The 25,677-nt window shown below is 35.6% G+C and overlaps 1 protein-coding gene across 2 annotated transcripts in view; it reads left to right on the forward strand.

Moving 5' to 3' along the window:
• Window positions 1–25,677, forward strand: part of GARNL3 (GTPase activating Rap/RanGAP domain like 3) — a 221,895-nt gene that overhangs the window by 151,919 nt on the left and 44,299 nt on the right. For both annotated transcript variants that reach the window (XM_007474670.3, XM_007474671.3), the window contains exons 20-23: window positions 3,168–3,284; window positions 4,908–5,083; window positions 6,647–6,805; window positions 10,243–10,309. In XM_007474670.3, coding sequence (XP_007474732.2) covers window positions 3,168–3,284; window positions 4,908–5,083; window positions 6,647–6,805; window positions 10,243–10,309 — 519 coding nt within the window. The remainder of the gene's footprint in view (window positions 1–3,167; window positions 3,285–4,907; window positions 5,084–6,646; window positions 6,806–10,242; window positions 10,310–25,677) is intronic.

The following is a 25,677-nucleotide window of genomic DNA, read 5'->3' on the forward strand; positions in this document are numbered from 1 at the left end:
CTACTCACATCCAAATAGTGAAATATTTGACTTAAGATACAAAATGAGACATATTTTTTGGATCTGGCAATTTTTATTAACTATGCTTATTAAGTTTTTTTAATGATTAGGGACAGTGGAAAGGAAAGAAAATTTTAAAAAAATCTAACCCCTGCCTTCTGAATTGTACTTCATTTCAATTCAAAAGAGTGGCAAGGGCTAAGCAATTGAGATTAAGTGACTTGCTCAGGATCATATAGCTAGGAATTGTATGAGATCAGATTTAAATCCTGCTTCTCCTGACTCCAGGCCTGGCACTCTATTCACTATGCTGCCTAACTGCCCCATAGATTTTTGTTAATTAAACAAATTAAATTAAAATTTTAAAATAAAAGGAATTACAAGATTGCTAAGGTACCTTCTAGTTCTAAATCTTATAATCCTGTGAAAAAGAAAAGCAGGTCAAGAAACAGCTATGTGTTTAGAAGACATTAATTTATTCTAGAAAATATCTAGAAGACTTGATTAATTCAGGCAGAGTTAAGCTCTTTGATATAACATTATATTCACCATTGTCTCTTCTTATCTTAGTTTCCTTATCTGTAGTTTAGAAATAACATGTCACCTTGATAAATGTGTGCATAGCTTCAGTTATTTGTGAAATATCAGAAAAATGATCAACATTATGGAATAGTTTTTAATGTCAAGTGATATCTTAATATTAAAGGTTAAAAGTTAAAGTTGTTAACATTTCTTAGGATGAGGTCACAGGTGTTTCTAAATAGAAAATATTTTTTATAAAAGAAACAACAATTAAAAATAATCATCATCATCATGTTAGATGGCATATATAGTACATTTGCAAGCACTTTAATTTGTACAAGCACAAAATTTGCAAAGCACTTTAAGAACATCTCACTTGAACATCAGAACAACTCTATGTAGATATTGTGACCTTTTTTTAGAGGAGGAATCAAGTTCAAAACTATTCCAGTGACTCTGGTCACTGTATATATCAGAGGAAAGCTCTGAAAGCAATTCCCTCTGACTTCAGGCCTAGCACTTTTATTCATCTATGCCTCAACCTAATGCATAACACATATAAAAAGAGAGTTGAAAGTATGTTGTCAGTTATTCAGTACCTACAACTAAGTACTTGGGTTCTTGGGTTCAGTGTGTGCTTGGGTTCAAAAAATCAGCTGCTTGGAAGTTTAGTATGGAAAAAACCAGCAAGATGGCGGTTCATATAATCCTTATCTAGTTTTTCTGAAACTTCTTTTCATCATTGCATACAGCACAAGTGTTTTATAAAGTAATATAATTTATTTGGCTATTCCCCAACTGATGGGTACCCCCTTAATTTCCAGTTTTTTGCCACTATAAAAAATAATTGAGAGTACAATAGAGTACAAGTTCATTATGGTGAACCATATTAACTGGAAGTCAAAACAGACAGTATAATCTTAAACTGTGTCAATATAATTTCCAAAACAAAGGAATTTCTAGTCTTACTGTCCTCTTCCCAGGTCATACCACATCTGGTTATGTGCCTCCATGTACAAGGTACAGAGACAAGAAATGGAGATACCAAAATAGACACAACTCAGGTCTTGTTTTCAAGAAGCTTATAACTAGTGGAGTAAAGATACTTTTATTTGTTAATATTATTAATAATATTTATTTGTGATTATTCATTATAGCATTAATAACATTTTAATATTATTATTTGTGCATGTATACAGGGGAACTGAATTGTAACAGGCAGGTCCAGGCAAGAAACTATGAAAAATTCAAGAAGAAGAGAAATTGCTTATATGTAGAGATGAGAGTTAGGCTTTAAAGCCAAGATAACCTCTGATTTGGGGAAAAAAAGACAACACTTAAACAGACTGAGTTGGGGTGGGTTTGAGGAGTCTATCGCAGATAACACATGTAAATGCAGAGAGAGGAATAAATAAGACCCTGGTTATAAGTTACAAGCGGACAGATGATGTTGTTCTTTTATGGGGATTTAATGATAAGAATACAGCAGTTCTCTACACTGATGTTGTAGCTTATTCCCCAAGACTAAATCTCAAAGATCTCTAAGATGGCTATGGATAGTATCTCATAACAGAGAACTATTAAGAAAGCATGGGAATAAGCCAGTATACTGACTCACATGCCTGTTGTTGTTATATCCACAGAATGCACTGTGGGCACAGAAACATGGCATAGGCCTTCATACCAGTTTAAAATGAAAGAAAGTTTAGCCCAAGCAGAGAAAGGTGAAGGACGCATCTATTGTAAAGAATTAGATCACAGAGAATAGTGAACCAATTAAGCATTTGCCAAAAGTCTTAACAATTCCCTCTTTATATTACTACATATGATTTTACAATAGCTTTTGTTGTCATGTGGGAGATAATTTTGGAGATCTTTCAAAATTTTAGTTTCTCAATTATTTAACTCACAAGTTTTCACTATGTATTTAGTGTATGATTTTGCCCCTTTGTAGTGATAAATTTCAGAAGAGAATTAATTTAGTGAGGAGCAAACTGATATCTCTGTGAATGCAGAATTCAATTTAGTAAACACTTATTAAATGCCTGTTGTGTTAAAGATATAAATGGCAAAAACACAAACACAAACACAAAATAGCCCCTGCCCTTAAAGAACTTATGTTATCATCCACACTAAACACTGAAGGGGGCACCTAGGTAGCTCAGTAGATTGAAAGCCAGGTCTAGAGATGGGAGGTCCTGGCCTCAGACACTTCCTAGCTATGTGACCCTTGGCAAGTCAGTTAATTCCAAATTGCCTGGCCTTTATCACTCTAAGACAGAAGGTAAGGATTTTTTAAAAAATGAATTAAATATCAGACATTTGCAGAAAAACCACACAAAATATAGTCGATAGCTCTGGCTTAGAAACCAGGAGATCTGGGTTCAAAAGTTGGCTCTTCCAATTGGGCAATACTATCCAAGCATTTCTCTCTGAGCCTCATCTGACAATGAAGGGGTTGGCTAGACCTGCAGAGTTTCTCAGCAAGATTCCTCTCTAGTCATATAGGTTTTTTTTCACACTTAGTTATGTATGTTAAAGTTTCTTCATTCTGGTAATTAGTAAGGATTATTGATTTGGGGAAAACTTGCTGTTATTCTCTTTTTTGTATGTTTTAAGTGCTTTCATCTTCATTCTCTTAACAGGAAAAGATGCTCGCCTCTTTGTCTTTAGGCTAAGCACTGTGAGGAAAGATGTGGAAGGAAAGCAGATAGTGAAGAGCAAGTATGACTGTAGAGAAAATAAACTTGAAAAAACAAAAGGTGACTTGGCTTTTACTGTTGTTTTTAAATGACTGTTTATTCCTTTTTTCCCCAGTGTAAGTTCTGTGTAAAATGAAAATAACTAAGAGTTTGGGTCAATTCAACAAAAATTCAATTCAATTTGACAAATATTATTAAGTAATAACTATACCCGGCACTTTGCCCAGTGATAGGAATACAAAAAGAGGAAAAAAACTATGCCTGCCCAGAATACCATCTAATGGAAGAGACAGCATGCAAATAAATATATGTAAAGCAAACTATAGACAGAATAAGCAGAAAATAATTAAAAGAGGGAAAGCACTGGAATTAAAAGGAGGTGGAAAAAGCTTCCTGAAGGAGGTAAGGTTTTAGTTGGGAATTAAAGGAAGTTATGGGCATCAATAGTCAGAATGTTATGAAGGGAGAGTATTTCTGACATGGGGAACAGCCAGAGAAAATTCTCAGACCTGAGAGATGGAGTGTCTTGTTTATACAACCACTAGGAAGCCAGTGTCATTGAATCAAGCAGTACATGTTGGGGAGTAAGGTATAAGAATAGGAGGCAGGAGGAAGCTAGGTTATAAAGGGCTTTGAATGCCCAACAGAGTATTATATATTTGGTTCTGGAGGTATTCGGGAGCCATAGTTATTGGACCTGCATTTTAGGAAAATCATTTTAATGGCTGAATGGAGCATGGATTGAAGTAGGACAAAAGAATATTGTAATAGGCCAGGTATGAGGTGACGAAGGCCTGCACTAGAGTGGTGGCAGGGGATGTTTTAGCATTTAGTAATTAATTAAGCAAATGTTAAATGCCTTTTGTATGTAGTACATTGTTGGAGGTGGTAAAAATAAAGTTTAGCTAAGATAGGGTCCCTTCCTCCATGGAATTTATCGTCCAGTTGGGAATGAGACACAATAATACACAATATCACATAATAAATGCACCATGAACCATTGACTTACTTGATATTCAAGGAGAAAATTATTACTAATGTAAGCAAGCATGGAAGACTCCATCTAGCAAATAGCATTTTTTAAAATGGGAAGGAATTCATATAAAGAGAAAGAATGATATTCAAAGACTAGGAAGAAGTGAGAGGAATATTATGGAGGTGAGAAAGCATCAACTATATTTCAGGGAACTAAAGCAGACTCTTTTTGACTGAAATATAGGTTGCATGGAGGGGAATGACATGAGAAAGACTGGAAAAGGAGTGGGATACCAAGTTAATAGCCTTGAATAACCTTGAATTCCCACAAGAAACTTGAGCTTTATTCAGTAGGCATTAGGGAGACACTAAATATTTTTGAGCAACAAAATGATATGATCAGATTTTTGCATAAAATAAACTAGAAGAACATGTTGGGGGCAATAAAAAATATCTGGTGAGAAGAATGTCTTCTGGCAAAAGTTCAAAAGAAAAGCTTTATTAAACATCTTCTGTGGTTTGGTGAAAATATAAAATGAGGAAATTTTGTCAAATTTAGCTTATAAAGCATTAGTCACATGTTAATGAACAAATTGAATTGCTCATAACTTGGGGGAGAGTTTCAAGAAATTTGATTTCTCCCAAGAATCTAAAAATTGTTTATAAAATTTAATTTGAGGTTTTGTTACAATTTATTTATCCTTACAGGTTGCCATTTGTATGCCATTAACACTCATCACAGCAGTGAATTGAGGATTATTGTTGCAATTCGAAACAAGCTACTTCTTATCACAAGGAAACACAATAGGCAAAGTGGTTTAACCAGCCTCTCATTGTTGTCCTCACCATCAGAATCACCTGTTGAAGAATTCCAGTATATCAGGGTTCGTTTTCTTTTCTAATAAATTTTAGCTTGATTTAGGCTGTGTGTGTAATATCCTGGATAGTGCAGGCCATTTCCTTTTACCCAACAAAGCTTGGTGCAGGGATTATTCTGAGTTGTAGAGAACAAACTGGGAAAACTCCCTGATGCTCTGGATACCCCCTTGGGGGACTGTGAAAATCAAGATTTCCCTCATTGCATCTTACTTCCTAAGAAGTTGTTCTCAGACTCCTTCAAGCTTTCAGAAATATTTCATAGAAAAAGAACTAAAGAACATTAAAGCTAGAAGGAATCTTAAAAATCATTTTGTCCAACTTTCTCATTTTGCAGATGAGGGGTCACACTTCAAGTTAGTGACAGATAAAGGCTTTGAGCTCTGATCTCCTGACTTGCTAGGCCAATGTTCTTTCCTTCAAAGTCTAGTATCTATTTGTAAGGGGAGAGGGGCTGGTAGAGCAGAAGTTTCAAACACAGGGACTATATTGTTGCCTGAACCAGATTAAAGTGTCATTGGGAAATGTTTAACAAAATAAGTAAAAATAAATAAATAAAAATACAACATAACATAGATAATGTTGATATGTGGTTTTCTAAGCAAAGATATATATATATATATATATATATATATATATATATGATTTGGTGATCCCCATTTCAATTTGAGTTTCTTACCAGTATTATCAAGAGAAGCCTGTGTAGATAAAGAGGTTGGCTTACATAACTTATTAGGTCTCAGGTTAAAAGGTTTGTGGCTTGCTAAATGCCACAGAGGGGGCAACTGGGTAGCTCAGTGAATTGAGAGCCAGAGATGGGAGGTCCTGGGTTCAAATCTGACCTCAGACACTTTCCAGCTGTGTGACCCTGGGCAAGTCATTTAACCCCCATTGCCTAGCCCTTACCACTCATCTGCCTTGGAACCAATACACAGTATTGATTCCAAGACAGAAGGTAAGGGTTTTTTAAAAATAAATAAATAAAAAAATAAAATGTCACAGAGCTTGGAATAGCCCTGAGCCTCTTGATTCCTATCCCAGGGATTTTTTTTTCCCCACTATTCCACCTTTCCTGAGATCTGCCCATTCTTTTTCATTCTTAAGATCTTATTTCTACTGCCTACTTTAAAAATTGGTGGTATTAAAATCATAGAAGGTAAAACCATGAACACAGGGCTCTGAGATATCATTGATAGATACAAGAATCCATTTATCTTCTTTTTGCTTAGATACAGTTAGAATCTTTTGCACTCAGTACATCAAGTTATTCTAATATGTAAATCAGGACAGTTTTGAATTAACTGGAGATGAAGAGTGGCAGTTTTGAATTGATTTAATTTCATAAAATCCATAATCTGCACCCTTTTCGTGGCTAGCATCCTGAGAACTGAGAACAGGTTATGAAAACATGGAAATCGGATATAATTGCTAACCATTTAGAGTCACCACCATTTGCCTAACCAGTCCAGTGTTATAAAGAGCCTTGGGAGAACAGTATACTTATGAGAGAGGCACAGGTTAGCTTCTTCCTATCCTAACCCTTTTCTAACATGTCCTCATTTGTGACCCAGGAGATCTGCTTGTCTGATCCCCCTGTGGTGATGACCTTGGTGGATGGGCCAACCGAAGAGAATGACAATCTGATTTGTGTAGCATATCGGCATCAGTTTGACTTGGTGAATGAGAGTACAGGAGAGTCTTTCAGATTGCACCATGTGGATGCCAACAGGGTAAGTTCATAATAGCATGGCCAACATGAATGAAAGAGGACCATCATTTATTGTATGTTCTTACTGCGTGTTATAATGACTAATTGTGTTTTATTTTCTAAATAAAATGTACCTATAGTTGTATCATCGTTTTTAATGATTTTTTAACCTTCTCTGTCCATTCATTCCATCTGAGTATAAATGAAAATGGAGATTCACATAATTGAAAAGAAAAATCATATATAGTAATCAGATCCTTGTGGGGATTCTGGAGAGGCAAGCAACTGGGGGTTCTGCCTTCTAGCCTCAGAATATATGTGTGACTATAGGAGGGCTTAGATACTCTTAACGGTGATGAAAGGAGAGGCAGGAATCTTCCCTGTGATCCAGATAGTGAGGTCAATCTTAGCAGTTCAGGTCTGGTAAGTAAAGAGCATAGATTTGAGGATCAGCACATATCCCAGAACCTAAGTTGTCCCAAAAACCCACTGGCAGTCCCTGAACTAGCAGAAAGAGCTCTATTGACAAATTAGGTCTTCAGTCTCTGTCTTTGCCATATTAAAGTATAGTGCAGGAATGCCTTAGGATCCCTGAAACCCTTTAAAAGGCTCTGGAGGTAAAAACTATTTTCATAATATTCCCAAGCTATTTTCATTTCTAATGGGTATTATCAATAGATGTAACCCACATTAAAAAAAACAAAACAAAAACCTCCTTGGTAGGCCCTCAGTAAGTGCTAGACTAGAAAGGGGTCCTGAGACCAAAAAGCTTAAGAACTGCTAATCTAGTTGGAGGAATTATAGTAAGTTGAAATACACTTCACGTGGGGCCCTTAAGATATGGACCAGAGATCAGAGAAAAATCATTCATCATCAGTGGTGACCTCAAATTTTTAGATCTGACTTTAGACACATGTTCTTGCTTAATATTTGGCCATGTTCTTTCATTTGAGAATACAATTTTATCTCTGTGAAGTAGGGGGAAAAGTGATAATATTTGTCATCACTTAGTAATGATTGCAAGACTAACAGTAGGGCCTATACCTGCCAAATGGATAAGGTACCACAAGGCAGGCCAGGTAATAATAGTTTGGTAGCCAGTGTTTAGCCTTATGATATGAACATATGAGACTTCCTCTATGCTTGGTTAATTAAAGTCAGACTAGCATAATTTTCTATGGTTGTCTTTTTTATATAAAATATACAAATGCTATATTTTCTAGAATTAGTAACTAGTATAAATGGTGATACATAATAATAAATAGCAAAATAGTAATAAATAATAAAAAGAATTGCTGCTATATTTTTGCAAATAACACAACTTAAAGCAAGATTTTTTTTTAAATCCAAAACCCTAGATACATTTAGGTGCCTTTCTCTTTAATCTTTGATTGTTATCAATTATTCTTTAATCTACCCCTGATACTTCCCTGACTTTTAATAGAACTATCTTGTTCCGAATCTCCTCTCTTAGAAGCAGAACCTCCAGCAGGTTATTTCACTGCCACTGGGTAGCTTTGTTTCCCTCACAGGTAGCTTTCATCCAAATTTTGATTGTTCTCATGAAAAAGACCTTTACTCTCTTGTTCATAACTTATTAAAGAAAAGCTCCAGTTTACCTTTACAGTAGAATAAATAAAAGAGTCACATGGCAACATAAAATTGGTGACCTATATAAAAAAGCACATCACAATTCTTTTTTTCAAACAAACTTTTTTGCCATAATCTGCCTTTTCTACCTAAGAAGTTCTTTGGCTTTTCTCAACCTCCTTTCTAACCAGTGGACTTCTTGGCTACACGTAGCTTATTGCATCAATCAAGACTTAGAAGATTAAATAACTTTGCGCTCCTTCATACACATTTCCACAGAACATGTTTTTAAACATATTCAAACAAAATAGAAGACTTATAAAGAACAATAATGAAGTTATTTCTCCACAAGGGAGATATACAAATTTTATCAGTCAGCAAATATTTATTAAATGTTTTATTGGCACAGAGTACCGAGTTCAACATTAGGGGAGATTTTTAAAAGTTTAAGTTAAGTACCGTCCTTGCCTTTGGAATTTATATTCTAATAGGAGCATAAGATACAAAAACAAAATACATGGTAATGCATAAGTGATAAGTGTTAGAGAATTTTTTTTAAAAAGTCCTTCCTGGACCAGAAGAGCCAGGAGGGATCTTTTATGAATTTATTTTTATTTAATTATTTAAAAATTAATTTTACTAACCTTTTATTATAGACAGAAATGGGTAGAGATAGCTTCTGAGGAAGTATTATTTGAATCGAGCTTTACTGGTTGGGTAGGAATTTAATAGAAGAAAAAGACTGAGGAAGGACATTGAAGGCATAGAGAACATTTTGAGAGGCAATCCAATTTTATGGAGGAAGAAAAATAAGAAAAACCTGGAAAAGTGTAGAGACACCAATAGAGTCTGAGCAAGACGTGTTGGGGAAAAGAATTTTCACTTGACACAGGAGGTGATAGGCAGCCAGTAAAAATTTTTGATCTGAAGAATGACAAGACCAGTTCTAAGTATGAATAATGGTAAACCGGCAGTAATGTGAAAAAATAGTTTAGAGCAGGAAAGAATGGAGGTGAGAAAACTGGTAAGGGCCCTTATAGTAATCCAAATGAAGGGTAGCAATGACAATAGAGTAAGGAATACATTTATGTAAGAGATATAACAGATATAGGATTGACAGGACTTTGACTAGGAAAGGTATGGATGAGAAAAGAGTCAAAAATAAGCCTAAGATTTAGAAATGTAACTCTTAAGAATAATGGTGCCATTGAATGATAAAGAAAATGATGTGATGAAGGTACTTCCAGCTAGGCTTTATAATGGATTTCACCCAAACTAGAAAGAAAAATGAGAAGCCTTAATATCCACTTCAACCAACTAGGCAGTGATTACTGTTGAACAGTACCATATGCCTGTTACTAAGCTAGGTGATGGGAGAAGTATAGGACATGGTCCACATCCATAAGGAGGCTCAAGTGTAGTTGGGGAGATGAGATGTGCACTTATGTGAAAAAAAATAGTTAAAAACATAGTATGTAAACTAGTAGAAAAGCTAAGAAAGTGGCATGAGCAAGGCTCCTTAAAATCTGGAAGAGATAAGATTGAAAACACAGGCAGAAGAAAGAAAAATATTTCTTTTGAACCATGTGGGAAGGAAAAAAGAAATCAATATAAAGGCACATCTATTGAAGTAAAGACCTATCTTTACCTCCAGTCTTTCCCCTCAGTGTTTTCTGATCACCACCCATTCATAAATGCTCTATAGATATTTCCTCACAGTAGTGAACTCATACCTTCCTGAGTTTCAGTCATGCAAAGGGCCAATTGTAGATATTAATGGCCACACTATGCATCTCGCTGATTCAAACAATCTTTTTCAGTAGTGTCAGTATTCAGTCTGCCCACTACCCTTGCCCATTATCATTACAGGTTAATTTTGTTGCAGCTATTGATGTGTATGAAGATGGGGAAGCTGGACTGCTGCTGTGTTACAACTGTAAGTGTTGTTTCATTTCTAAAATATTTAAATGTGTTAGACTTGTCCTTTTTAAGTTTTATAGAGGCTTATACAAGTGCCATAATACTTGGCTAAATTCATCATTTCCATTGACATATACCATACCTTGGATTTTATGCCCAGGTATGGCTTACAATATAACTAATACTCAGCTGGATCAGTCTGCACAGAATCTTTTACTTTCTCTGCCAGTGAAATATCAAAGAATATTCTGGGAGCTAGCGTGGTATTGCCCTCCATGGTATTATCTTCAAAAGATAAGGATGTACTCCAAACCCCTCCTATTTCTTATTAGTAACTTATACCATGAATTTGTTTAAACTCTTCTTGAAATAAATTGTGTGTGTGATTTTTGTATGTGTTATGGACCATTTCAAGGGGGAAAATACTAATTATTCATTTGCAAAAAAGCAAAAGAGCTAGCCTGGGTTGCTCTTATAATAGCATACACTTACATAGTACTTAAAGGTTCACAAAGTACTTTTCTCACAACACTCAGTCAATAGACGAATTGTTCTTCTCATTTTAAAGATGAGGAAATTGAGGCTCAGAAAAAAATGAAAGGACTTGCCCATAATAACTAGTAGATATTTGAGGGTTAGACTTGGAATTAGGATCATGTGACTCTCAAGTCCAGTGCTCTTTTCCACTGCACCATGTTGCCCCTCATAAAACCTCTTCCCACTGGAAATACCCATTTACAAATGGGAGCAGAGATTTCCCCAAATGTAAACTGGTACATCCTGTCTCTTAGTCATTGTTTTTACAGTGTAATGAGATAGTTGTTAGATTTCTTATTTTTTAATTTCTTGTAAGATTTTTAAACTTTTAAATAAACTTATTTTTACTTTGGCCTTTTGTCTTTATTGTGAAATCAATCAGGAAAATAGTTATCAGAGTGCTTCCTTTGGTAAACTGATTTTGATTCTTTTTTTCCTTTTAGGTACCTGCAGAGGATGGGAAGGGAGGGAAAGATAGACAGGAAAGGGAGAAGAAAATTAAAAATATAAAGTTAGGGCAGGTCAGGATAAATAAAAATGAACTTTTCTCCGAAATAAAAATCAGATGTTATTCATTTAAATCAGATTGTTTTATTAAAACCTTTTTATAAATAAAAATTATATACAAGTAGTTTTCATGTCAGATATGTTAAAGATGGAACTATTATTGTGGAATAGTTGTTATAACTTTTTATGGTATTTAGGACAATGTAGTAACAAAGATTTTTAGAAAATTTTTCTAAATAGTGATTTGTTATGAGGCTGTATAATATAGGGAAAATAATGCCAGATTTGGAATCAAAAGAGCTGATCTACTAACTCCAGTTTTACTGCTCATACCTGCATGGTCTTGGGTAAGTAATGTAATCTCTCTGGGCCTCCATTACTTCATGTGCGAAATGAGATGATTAGATTAAATTACCCCTGAGGTCCCTTCCAATTTCAATTCCTGATTCTGCTTTTCTTATAGTCTTAATTCTCATTATGAGGATCTATCTAACTGTTAAAATCTGACTATGACATGGAGATCCTCTACTTAATTATCAAGAATTGAGTTTTTATAAATTTGAGGATCAAGAATGAAATATAATTGCCAACAAGATTTTATTAAAAATTAAACCCATGTATAACTTATTTTATTTACCATCTGAGAGAGAGGGAAAGAGGGAGGGAAAGAATTTGAAAGTCAAAATTTGAAAAAAACAAATGTTAAAAATTGCTTCTATGTGCAATTGAGGGGGAAGTAAAATATTACAAAATTACAAAATTATACCACTGAATTGATGAAAGGCTTAAGCAACTAGATGGCTAAGTAGATTGAGAGCCAGGCCTATAGAGATAGTGGATCTTGGGTTCAAATTTGACCTTAGACACTTTCTGGCCTTAGACCAACCCCTGGGCAGGTTGCTTAACCACAATTGCCTTTCCCTTACCACTCTTCAGCTTTGGAACCAACACACAGTACTGATTCTAAAGCAGAAGATATGGGTTTACACAAGAAATAATATTTGAAATTGACCAAATAAAATTAAAAAAAAATTTAAAGAAGGTATGGGTTTATAAAAAGAAAGTAATATAAATAAATAAATAAATAAACAAATAAATAAATAAATAAAAACTTAAACACCTAGATTCATCAGAAATTTTTGAAATTTGAGTCTATTAAACCACAGTAAATTCTTCCATAGCTAAAAAGACAAACTTTTGTGTCATAATTAAAATGAGAAATTGTCTAAAAACTGAAAAAGCTGGAAAATTCATCTTTCTGTTCCAGGTTTAAATATATTAAAGAAAAAAAAAGGTGAAGACTGAACTTGCACACCAAAAAAATGTTATTTTAAGTATCTCATGTTAACTTTGTTGAAATAATACATTAAAACCTTTGGAGGTTTAGGTGGGAAGAGCTGTTTTAGTTTACTTTAAAATTGTGTCTTAAATTTTAAAAAGAACAATGCAATTATTTTAAAAACTTTTTTTAAAATTCAGCCTCTACCTCCCTTTCTCAAACCATAGAAGGTGTCATCCAGCAAAATATATAGATTATGTCTTTCATGCTTCCATTTCTCAGTTCATTTTCTGGAGGTGACCATACATAAGTTATTCTTCAAATATTAAATCTATAGATATATATAATATTTTCTTGGTTCTATTAATTTCACTCTTCATTACCTCACATAATTCTTTTTTTTTAATTAATCTGATCATTGTCTTTTATGGCAGAGTAATATTCTATCATAGTCATATACTATGATTTTTTTTTAACATTCCCCAATTGATGGACATCCCCATGATTTCCAGTTCTTTCCCACCACAAAGAGAATTGCTATAGATATTTTGGAACATATATGTTCTTTCCCTTTTTCCTCAGATCTCCTTGGGAAATAGACTCAACAATGGTATAGCTGGGTCTAAAGATATACACAATTTTATAGTTCTCAGGGCATACTTCAAATTGCTCTACCAAATGGTTGAGTCAGTTCACAGTTCCACCAGTGTTTTAGTGTCCACACTTTTCCACATCTCCACCAACATTTGTCATTTTAGCCATTCTAATGGGTGTGAGATGATATCTCAGAATTGTTGGTAACAATGCAATTACTACAAACCAAAATTTAAAATATATTCTTATTTTGTTAAAAATAGCTATATTAATGATGTCAAGTGTATAGTATACTTAGATTTAGTAAAGACGATTTATTTTTATTGGCTTCCTAATTATAGGTGAAATAAACTCCTCCCAGATATTCCTGAATTCAGCAGATAATAACTTGTTTCCTTAAAACTTCCTGCTTCGTAGACTTAGATCTAGAAGAGACCCTGAAAGTCATCAAGTCCAACTCCCTCACTTTACAGATGAAGAAACTGAAATGCAAAAAGGTTAAGTGTCTTGCCCAAGTTTATTCATTTAGTGAGAAGCAGAACCAAAAGTCAAACCCAGAGGCTTTGACCCTAAATTCCTTATTTTTTTCTGCTTCATAAACATTTGTTTCAATTAACTTTAATAAATAAAAAAATCAAATGCTTTATTTACTTTTTCTATATCAATGCTAATCTTTTAAACTATCCAAATGTTTTTAAAAGTATAGTACAGTAACATCTCATTTATCTAAAAGTTTCTAGTAATTCTAGCATTAAGATAATGTCTACCCTAAAAGTCAAAATAAGAAAGAGGACATTTTAGAGTAGAAAGCAATGGTGAGAATTCTCCATGCCGCATGACCCAGTCCCTAGGTGGTGTGTATGCCACAGACCACAGTGGGGAAGTGTCCATGGTCCAGGTAGAATCCTTTCCGGGTCCCAGGATTGGGGATAAAAGGATTAGTAGAGAAGTTCCAGTATAAATGACACTTGGTCATACCTATTCATCTTAAGATATTATGAACCAGGGGTGGCTATGTGGCTCAGTGGATTGAAAGCCAGGCCTTAGAGACAGGAGGTGCTGGGTTTAAATCTAGCCTCAGACAGTCCCTAGCTGTGTGCCCCTAGAAGAGTCTCTTAATCCCAATTACCTAGCCTTAATTGTTCTTCTACCTTATTATCAATACTTAAGATTGATTCTAAGACAAAAGCTAATAGTTTTTAAAAAGACACTGTGAGCCAGATAGATCAGTTATTTGGAAAGGGCCAGAAGAAGGTGCTGCCAGAAACAGAAGATAGATCAAAACCAGAGATTCACAATATATCTGGAGGCATTAGAAGGTGCAGGAGATTTAATGCCAGGAGACACAAGAGGATAGATAAAAACCATAAAGTAAATTTCTCTCTCCCTCTCTTCTTCCCCTCCCCCCCCCACACAAATTGTATAAACATGTGGTAGTTTTAAGATTCTCTAGGTCTTGGCCAACTCCATTCTCCAATCATTCAACTCTAGCTAGCACTTGCCATTCCTATATTCACTAACTTCCGTGGAATTTATGGGGTCATGTATAATATCCCTACCCACCAGAGAATCCTCTTCATTCCTAATAGTGAGGTGGATGTTGGGGAAAACATAATTAGTTCTCTTGTAGACATATTGAGTTTGAGATGCCAATGGGACTTCAAGTTTGAAATGTGCAACAAGAATTTGGTGAGATAAGACAAGAACTTGGGAGAGAGAATAAAGCTGGTTATATAGATCTAGAAGTCAGTTGTGCTAAGATGATGATTAAACCCATGTATACTTAAATGGTTTCATAAAGATAAAAGAGACCTAAGCAGCCAAGGGTGGTCAAACAGGTGAGAAAAGAAGCAAAAGAATGTTGTCATAGAAACCAAGAGAAAAGAGAGTAGTCAGCAGTGTAAAACAAAGGTCAGGAAGGATGAGGATCAATAAAAGGCAATCACATTTGGCAGTTGAGAAATCACAGATAATTTTGGGAAGAATAGTTTCAGTCAATGTATTAATTAGGAGACCAGGGAAAAAAAACACATGACATGGGAGAAGCTACCTGTTGTAAGAATTACATTTGAGGAAGGTACCTGAGCAACACAGGTTGTTAACTTTGTTACATCCATTACTATCTATATCCAGCATAAGAACCTAGAACAACTTTAGACTAACTGGCATCTTCACCAATGCCAGGTCTACTGGATCAACTTTTTAACACATTCATCTTACCATTACATAAATTACCTGAAACCACAGTTCACTGGCAGATAGATTGGGTCAAAAACCAGTTTGATCAGTCAGAAGATCAGGCCACTCTGATAGTCCCTCCTTTAGATCATTGAAACCACTAAATCTTGACTAGAGTTACTTGCTCCATTCCATGGCAGGTACAATAGTTGTTCTAGTTCTTTGCAATTCAGTTTTTTGCCTGTAATGCTATTATATATTCATCATTCATCCCCATGAGGCCTGGAGTACAATACTTCCCCTGTGCCATTAAACCCCATGGCAGCCCATGTAGGGATGTCTAAGGTCCCTAGGATTTTTCAGTAGCCAAAATGCTACACATTTGTTGGTCTTTTCTTTTTTTTTTCATTTAAATAATTTCCTTCCATCATGGAATCAATACTGTGTATTGGTTCCAAGGCAGAAGATTGGTAAGGGCTAGGCAATAGGGGTTAAGTGACTTGCCCAGGGTCACACAGCTGGGAAGTGTCTGAGGCCAGATTTGAACCTAAGACCTCCTGTATCTAGGCCTGACTCTCAATCCACTAGCCACCCAGCTACCCCCTATCTGTTGGTCTTTTAAAATAAGTTATTCTGGACCTGGGCAAGGACTCTGATGGGAAGCCAGCAAGCTTGTAATCTATCCAAATCATGTCCTTTTATGTGAATTATGTATTCCTCCATCTTACATGCATTTATTCTACATACTCTAGTAGTATCAAATTCACATAGAAATGGGGGCCACCAAACTGTATATAAGGATCCCTGTGAGTCCCCATATTAACTTAGAATACCACATATTAACATTACCTATATTCTATTGTATTTTTATTTCTTTTGTTAAATATTTCCTTATACCATTTTAATCTGTTTCCCTGCTGCACTGAAGAGTGTTGTAGGCCATGTGTTTGATGCCTCTACTCTGTGGTCCACAGTCATTCTCTAGCTGAGCAAGTTAGTGGCAGCTCTGACCAACTTGTAGTATACTCTATAAGGAACCAAAACCATAGACAAATGGGCTGCCACATCTCCAGGAAGCCCTTAGGCATCAGTTCTAGCTGTCCTCCTGGAACATAATTTCCACTTCCTAGAACATAATTAACACTTCCTAGAAACTGGGGGAGAGGTCCCTTCTCTCAAGTGGTAAGCCCCATTGCCTGCCACCTATGATTAGCCACTCTGTTCCATAGGTCTTTATTGTGCCAGGGAGCACTTCAACCCCAAACTACATCATGCCTTTCTCTACCATCAGCAACTACAAACAATCCAGAAGATCCTAGACTGACAGAGGCAAGGTGGCCCATGAGCCTCTAGTAGACTAATAATGTTAGGAGGCCAAAGAAAGAATAGGGGAACCAACATACAACTCACTCATATACAGTCTTTAGTTCCAAAGAAACATGAAAAAGATCATGGGATGTAGAACTTGAAGTGAGATTGGTTCAGTCTTCCATATTAACATATGAGGAAATTGAGGCCCAGAGAGAAATAACTAGTCCAGATTTGTACAGTGAGTAAACTGCAGGGAGGAATGATGTTTTGGCCCCTACCATTGCCGAAATGGTAGAGCAAGGAGAGGGTATGTTGACCATGCTAGCCCATGTAGCAAAATGATTCAGACATAGCTGGCATGACACCTTCGTAAAATAAGATATTGGAAAATAAAGCTGTATGGGGAAAAGTCATTTTGTTGGCATCTATACTGCTTCTTTGTATAATACGTCCTCCATGACTCCATGCTCTCTTCCCTCACTTTAGACAGACATCTGGTCCAAATGCAATTCTCATTACTGTACCCTTTTGGATTTAGTGTCCTAGTAAATTAAGGCTAGATTCTACAATGGGATTGGACTTTGGTTTGTTTATTGTTGTTTTTTTAAGTCACATTGTAGAGTATGTTTATTTTCTTCTCTAAGAATACCTTTCCCTTAGTCCCTATTAACTTGCCTTAACCATTAGAATACATAATCCTCCAGGCCTCTGAGGGGCAGAAATTTGATATTGGAGTAGCCATATTTATTCCTTTCTTGACTCTGTGACTCAGCTGTCCCACTTTGTCCTGAGTATTAACAATATTATCCCTTCATACAGTTGTGTTATAAGGAGTGATAAAGGGGATGGTTTCAAAGCAACCTAGGAAGATTTGTATGAACTGATGCAGGATGGAGTGAGCAAAACCAAGAGAATATTTTATACAGTAGCAGTATTGTAAAGACAAACAACTGAAAGGTTTTAGAACTCTGATCAACTCAGTAACTATCCAAAATTCCAGACGACTCATAATGAAACATACCCTCTTCCTGATAAAGAGCTGATAGGATGCAGAATTACATCAACCTCAACAATGCTTAAAAAGTTCCCCAGTGGAGTCCAAAATTCAAAAGAGTTCACTATCTACACTGCAAAAACCAAGGTGGATAAGAAAAAAGTATTACCAAACTGTGACTTTAGTTGGATGTACTGTTCATTAAATTAGAAATCAACATGTGTATCTTGTTCAAGCAATGAAAATGGATAATGAACTAGGCCCAGAGTTGAACAAAAGGTAGTGAGCAATCTGGATCACTTCTTCAACTCTACTAAACTTCTTATTGCTGTTATCATTGATGTTAGTATTCTAGTGATCCTATAGTCTGCAAATAATGAAATAGCATGATCTTGGAAAATTGTTGTGTGATCTTGGAGAAATTAATTAACCTCTTTTTTTAGCTTCAGTTTGTTTATCTGTAAGATGAAAAAAAATTGCCTCCGTTTTTTTGAGGAAAAAATAAGAAGATATGTAAAGTGTTCTTTGAACCTTAAAAGACAATTTTAATGTTAGGTGCTATTGTTATAATTAAAGAAGAAATCTTCTGTTTGTTAGTTCCTCTGTACAGAGTTTATGGGGAAACATAGGCAAGAAATACATAGGCTAGGAATTCAAGAAGGTAGAGAAGGACACAGGTAGAAAAAGAAAGATTAAAAGAGCAGGGAACAGGAACAAGAGAGGGGCTCAAGCTGGAGGAAGAGCTTAAGGAAACTGATAAAGACAAGGAAAAGGAAGCTGGAGATAACTGCTTCTAATGCTCCTATAGTTTTTAAATAATAAAATAGCATGATCTCTGAAAATTTAAACTAGGACTAATCCCCAAACCAGTGGAAAGACTCATGGTAAGAATTTATTTCAAGCAACAATTTCTGAACAAGAAATCACTTTGTTTCATCTAGGACCTGAATTTTGCTCTTATCTTTGATGTTAGTATTCTAGTGATCCTAGACTGCTAACAAGGCAAGAAGATGCTAGAGGAGAAGAGTTCTGTGAATGGAAGAGAAAGCTGGGGAGCATTACAAACTTGGCATAGTCATATTGGAGTAGTAATGAGAGATTCATTTATCAAGACAATTAACTAGAGTTTGCTCTCTGTCCAAAAGATCGTTTCATGTTGTGATTTGCCTTAATGCTAATTGCACCCTTCAAAAGTAGAAGGAATTAATTAACAGATTTGAAATTCTGGACCTGATTCTCACCAAGAAAAAGTTTTGAGGTGACAATGAGAACTTTGTGAGAAAGTGACCACTCCATTTTAGAGTTTATTTTGGTAGGTATGGTTCTAAGCCACTATCAACAATATTTGAAATATTTTGGAAAATGAAAAAAGCACCATAAGACTGGAAAAAGGCAAAGTTCTAGAATATATCATTCAGAAGATAATTTGTGAGGTCCTAGAAAGGAAAGAAGTAGTCACTAAAGCATGATAATAATAATAGCATTGATATAGTACATTAAGATTTGCAATGCACTTTACAAATATTATCTCATTTTGATCCTTACAACCAATTTGAGAGGTAAGTGCTATTATTTTACAGATAAGAAAACTGAAGCCTAGAGGTTAAATGACTTACCCAAGGTCACATAGCTAGTAAGTATCTGAGGCTGGATTTAAATTCATGTTGTCCTGACTCCAGGTCCATCAGTTCCATCCACTGCACCACCCAGCTACCTCTAAAAGCCAGCCTGGCAGGGTAACTAGGATAAAATTAAATATTTGAAAAACATTTAGCACAGTGCCTAGCACATAGTAGGCACTATATAAAAGTTAGCCATAATCATTACGATTATTATTAACTTGAAGAGGGAGCTGGTTCAGTGGACAGATGCCCCAGAGATCTCTTAGGGTCAAGAGAACTTGAGCTTTAAATTCTGCTTCTGACACATACATGTCTAACACTGGATAAATCAGTTAACCTCTCAGTGTCCCCAACAGCTCTCTGAGATTCTAAGGTGCAAAATAATTGCTCATCCACATTAGTAATGAGAATCCCCTCACTGAAATCACAGGTGAAGATGAAAAATATATACTGGTAGATTACAGGGATACTTTAGACATAGTATACTTAGATTTGAGTCCATCATGCTATGCTTAGGTTTAAGATGTTTGTAAGGTTAGGTGTACTTAGAACTAATTAAAATATTGTATCCGAAGGATTGATCATTAATATGCCGATATCAACTTGAGAAAGATCTCTGTAGAATTGCTACTAGAATCTCTGCTTGGCCATGTGGATAAAGGATATAAATAACAGGCTTGGGAAGTTTGCATATAAATTGCAAATAAGATTGCAGATAAACCTAAAGTTTAGGAGTATATCTAACATTTGGGATGATGGAGTGTAGATTGAAGCACCTACTCTGTGCCAATCTGTGTTAAACACTGAGGATGCAAAAAGAGGCAAAAGATACTCATTCCCTTTGAAGAGTTAACCATCTAATGAGGGAAACAAGCAATTAAATATGTATAAATAAACAAAATACAAAATAAGTAAGAAATAATTCAAAGTCATTAGAATTAAGAGGAGTGAAGAAAGGCTTCCTGTGGAAGATGAGATTGGGGGGGGGGGGGGCTTAAAGGAAGCCACAGGAATCACTAGGTTGAAATGAGGAAGGAGATCATTCCAGTCATGAGGGACAGAAGAGAAAATACCCAGAGCTGAGAGTGCTTTGTTCAGGGAACAGCAAGGACGCCAGTTAAAGAGTATGTGTTAGAGAGTAAAGTGTGAGAAAACCAGAAAGTGGAGTGAGGTCGAGGAGGGGAAACAGGGCTTGAGAGGATAGGTTATGAAGGGCTTTGAACACCAAACAAGATTTTGTTACATTGTTTTGTTGTTTTATCCTGGAAGTTATAGGGAGCAACTGAAGTTTACTGCGGAGAAGTGACATTAGTGGGACCTGATAGAACAGTTTAGAAATATAAACTTAATAGAACTCAATAAAATTTGATAAGGATATATACAGAATGCTATATTTGGGTTTGAGAAATCAACTTCAGAAATATAAGATGGAACAGGTATGCAAGACAGAATTGCAAAACATGAGAGTCAAAAGTATCTCAGTGACCATCTAACCCAACTCATAAATGAAAGAATTCTCCACTCAACAGTTATAACATACCTGACAAGTACCTTAACCAACCTCCAAGGAGGGGGAAGCCACCACTTCTTGAGAAAAGAGTTCTTGTAAAAAGGAGCTGAGGATATTGGTGGATCACAATCTCAATATGGATGAACAGTGTTCAATGGCAGCCAAAATTGTTGATTGATATCCTAAGCAGTAGTAAGAGCGGCATAGTTTCCAGAACAAGGAGACCAATAGTTTTACTCTACTCTGCTCTAGAAAATACCAAATGTGGAGTGATGTATTCAGTTCCAGTCCTCAGATTTTTTTAAAAGATCTAAATGAAGTAGAGTGTGTCCAGAAGAGGGAAACCAGGATTGTGAAAGCACTGAAGAACTTATGCCATATGGGCATCAGATATTGGATGAGGATCAAATGAAGAACATAGGGAAGGAGGGAAGATCATCAGTGGCATGATTGTTGTCTTTAGATATTTGAAAGACTGACATTTTGAAGAGGTACTAGAGGTACTAGGCCCCAACAAATGGAAGTTACATTGAGATGGATTTAGATTTGATGCAAGGAAAAACATTTTAATAGTTAAAGCTATCCAAAAGGAGGAATGGATTTCCTCGGGAAGTAGTCAACTTCTTCTCATTGGAAGTCTTTAAGCAAAAGCTAAATGGTCACTTCTTGAGGATGTTAGTGAAATGCTTCCTGTTCCACTATGAATTGGGCATTCTACTACAGACTTCTTTCAAGACTAACATATATCCTTGTGGACAAGATAGAAAAAATATAGGGGGACAAGAATATATTACAGCAAATCAGTAAGTAGTTCATTGAATAAATGTAATTAAAGTATTAACATATAGTCTTGAAAGAAGTCCCTAATAGAATGCTGCTAAGCTCTTTAATTTGCCTTATTTTCTCCAACATTTATATCAGTGACTTGGATGAAGATATAGATTATGTTGGTCAAATTTATAAATGTCAGGAAGCTGGTAGAAATAGCCAGTACAATGGTTTTCTGTCCCACGAGTCTTAGTATACTATAAACTAATAATAACAATTAGCATTTATATAACTTCCTCTATGTATCAAGCACTCTGCTAAGTAACAGCCCTGTGAGATAGGTACTACCATTTTGCAGTTGAAAAAACTGAGGCAAACAGGTTTAAGTGACCTGCCCAGAATCACACAATTAGTATCTTTGTGTTGTGTTGTTGTTATTCAGTTGTTGCAGTTATGTGTGTCTCTTCATGATCCCATTTGGGGTTTTCTTAGCAAAGGTACTAAAGTGGTTTTCCACTTCCTTCTTCAGCTCATTTTGCAAGGATGGGAAGCAAGGTAGGACATTACACTTGCTTTCTTTCATTTCATTTGATATTGTGTCATCTAGACTGAAAAGTGAATTCACATCCTACCTTGCTTCCTACCCTCAAACTCCTAAATCTAATAACTGAACTGCTCAATACACATACACAGAGACAGACAGACAATCAGACAGAGAGGCTTATCCCTGAAATAAATTCTGGGATCAATTCTTGTACTTAGGAGGTATATAGATCAGTTGTTCAGTAATATTCTTTCTGGAAGATTCACTGTGACCTTTGTACCTAAGTTCCCATATAATTGGATTATTTGCCCTGTATCTCAGTTCCCCCCAAATTGGGTTCTGACTTTTTCCCAGAATCCTCTCAGTTCTGAAGAGGAGAGATAGGCAACTAGATGGTGCAGTGAATAGGGTATAGAGCCTGGAGTTAGGGAGGCTCATCTTCCTAAGTTCAAATCCATACTCAGATACTTATTAGCTGTGTGACCCTGGGCAAGGCACTTAACCCAGTTTATCTCAGTTTCTTCATCTATAAAATGAGGTGGAGAAGAAAATGGCAAACCACTCTAATATCTTTGCCAAGAAAACACAAATGGGGTCATGAAGGAGTCAGTTGCTCTTCAACAAGCAGAAGAAAGCCAGACTGACCTCATACCCATAAATTATCAATTTTATAATCCAAGTAAATTTTAGCAATACCTTTTGTTTCACATTTCTGTAATTTTGGGATATGCCAATCCCACCTCTACTCTACCCCAGAACTGAACCTTCCTTTGTAACAAAGAAAAAAGAAAAAGCACTTGAAACAGTGACATCATCATATAGTATCTGCAACATTGTACTCTGATAGTTTCCCAACCAAGAGAGAAAGAGATATTTCATTTTCTTTGACCATCTTTGGTTTTTCAAATACTCGAAATTCAGCTTTCTTTTAGTGTTCCTTTAATTTATATTTTGTAATCATTGAGCATATTGTTCTACCAGTTCTGCTTATTTGCTTTAGCAATTCATAGAAGTCTGCCCATTTCCCCCTGATTTTCTCACATTTCTCATTGTTTACTGTGCAATAATTCATTTTTTCTTCAAAAAGAGGAAGAATATAAATAAGCATAGTGAGCATCCAATAGCATCCCACCAAAAAATGAAATTGATTCTATTGTAATAAGCAGGAAATAACTGATTATTAATATAGAAGCCATTTTTGAAGCAAGTGTATTATGAAAACAGTTGACTTTTTAGAGAAAACATCAAAGCTAATATCAAATTAGAAAAATGAAAATGAAAAGATAAAGCATGTAATTGAATAACTTGAATTTGAATGTTGATGAAAAGAATTAGAAATGGATAAGAAAACAGTTAATAGAAATTATCACAATTCCTAAGCAAATTTAGCCACCGCAAATCAATTGACATGATGAAGAGACCTATAGAGACTAGAAAGTCTCAAACAGAAAATACTTAATCTCCAAGCCAAGGTGTATCAGCCAAAAACAACATTCACTTAAAATATAGCCTACTTCTAATACTGTACCAAGGGAAATGGTAGAATATTATAAGTATAATCTCATCAATATAGGAAAGCAGAAGAAAAGACAAGTTTACAGAAAGCTTGGCAAAAGGCAAATGTATGCCAGATCATTCTATGAGCATTTAAGATTGAAATTAGGAGAATAACAGATGAAAACTAGGAAAGATCTATTGGAATTTCTATAACACACTCTTTTCATCAGTATTGCGGATGGAGGCACCTCATTTTGGCTTTAGCATCATAATTCACAGGGTACCACAAGAGGTAAAAACTGTAATAAAGTAGGAAAAGCCACTGAACCAGACCACATAAAATCCAGAAATGGTCCATGCTTCTGGATGTGACACAATTTTGAGGATACTGGGATCAGTTATCAAGGTAGCTGAAAGAATTTAAAGTACCAACTGCTTGGAGTAAATCACAGATTTTATCATAACTGAAAAAAATCAGTCAAGAGAACATTAAAGAGTCATTTAGAAAGTCAGTTAAGAGAACCTACCACATGCCTACTCTTCCATCTCTATGAAATATTTACACAGATGTTGAGGACACTTTAATATAAATATAAGAGGAATAGGAAGGCTTTTGCAAATTATATCATGTAGCATATCACATGTACAGTTACACAATCGACTGAAAAATAAAGAGAATAAAAGACCCCTATTGATCTTACTATTTGCTGGTAATTTTTTTTAATGTCTGAATCAATAAAGTGCTGCCTTAACAGCTCTTCTCCAGGGGTAGCTAGGTGGCACACTAGGCCTGGAGTCAGAACCTGAGTTCAAATTTGACCTCAAATATGAAGTTATTCTTTGTGACCCTGAGTAAGTCCCCTAACCCTTTTTGCCTCTATTTTCTTGTAACTGATGAAAATAGTACCTACTTCCCAGGATTTTTGTGAGGATCCAGCACAGTGCCTGGCACAAAGTAGTCCTTTAATAAATGCTTGTTCATACCCTCCTATGCATATGTCAAAATTATGCAAAGTTCTTTGAAAGATATAACCACTGAGATAGTTTCGACCCTTTAATTATTAATAAAGCAAAAAACAACCCAGGAAGACATGCACAACAAAGTGCATGTCTCTGTAAGAGAGATTTCCTACAAATCATAATCCTACTGTTTGCCAATGACATTCTGCTAGTTGTACCTAGCTCCCAAACATCATAGAGAATGTTAAATGAGATTCATAATTACTTTTAAAAGTTTGACCTAACTGTCCACAGAGTTTAAAGAATGTCTCTTACCAAATTAAGTCATACAGTTAGAGGGACAATGTAGAGATGGTAAATCAGTGTGTATGTGGCTATGTGTACAAACATACATATATTAATACATGTATGACAGACACTGGAGATGAACAATGAATTGGATCCAAAATTGAACAGAAAGAGAATATACTTTTGAAAAATTACATAGTTCTTTTGATGACCTCAAGCTTCTTCCTAAAACAAAGGCTTATCTTTTTTTTTTTAAAACCCTTACCTTCTGTCTTGGAGCCAATACACAGTATTGACTCCAAGGCAGAAGAGTGGTAAGGGCTAGGCAATGGGGGTCAAGTGACTTGCCCAGGGTCACACAGCTAGGAAGTGTCTGAGGCCAAATTTGAACCTAGGACCTCCCGTCTCTAGGGCTAGCTCTCAATCCACTGAGCTACCCAGCTGCCCCCAAGGCTTATCTTTTTAACATAAGTATTCTTCCTTTTGACAACGTATTGTCATCCTCTCCAAAAAATTTAAGTTGCCAGCCATCCAAAAAGGAGGAAGTGGTATATTGTAAGAATAAAAGATTTCATCAAAGAAATAAATGTCCAAAAAAGGATGTAGACCAAAGGATGTAAGATAAACAAGGGATGACAAATAAACAGCCTTGGTGTCTCATTGGTATCCACACAGAATGCCAAAGAGGAAGGCCCTAGCATGATGAATAGACACCAAAATAGTAGATTTAGAGGAGGACATGGAAAAGAATCAGGCATATCAATGACTATAGTCTGTACTACTGGAGAGAATAAT

The sequence above is a fragment of the Monodelphis domestica genome, chromosome 1 (genome assembly GCF_027887165.1).
Source record: "Monodelphis domestica isolate mMonDom1 chromosome 1, mMonDom1.pri, whole genome shotgun sequence".
In the NCBI taxonomy this organism is placed as follows: Eukaryota; Metazoa; Chordata; class Mammalia; order Didelphimorphia; family Didelphidae; genus Monodelphis; species Monodelphis domestica.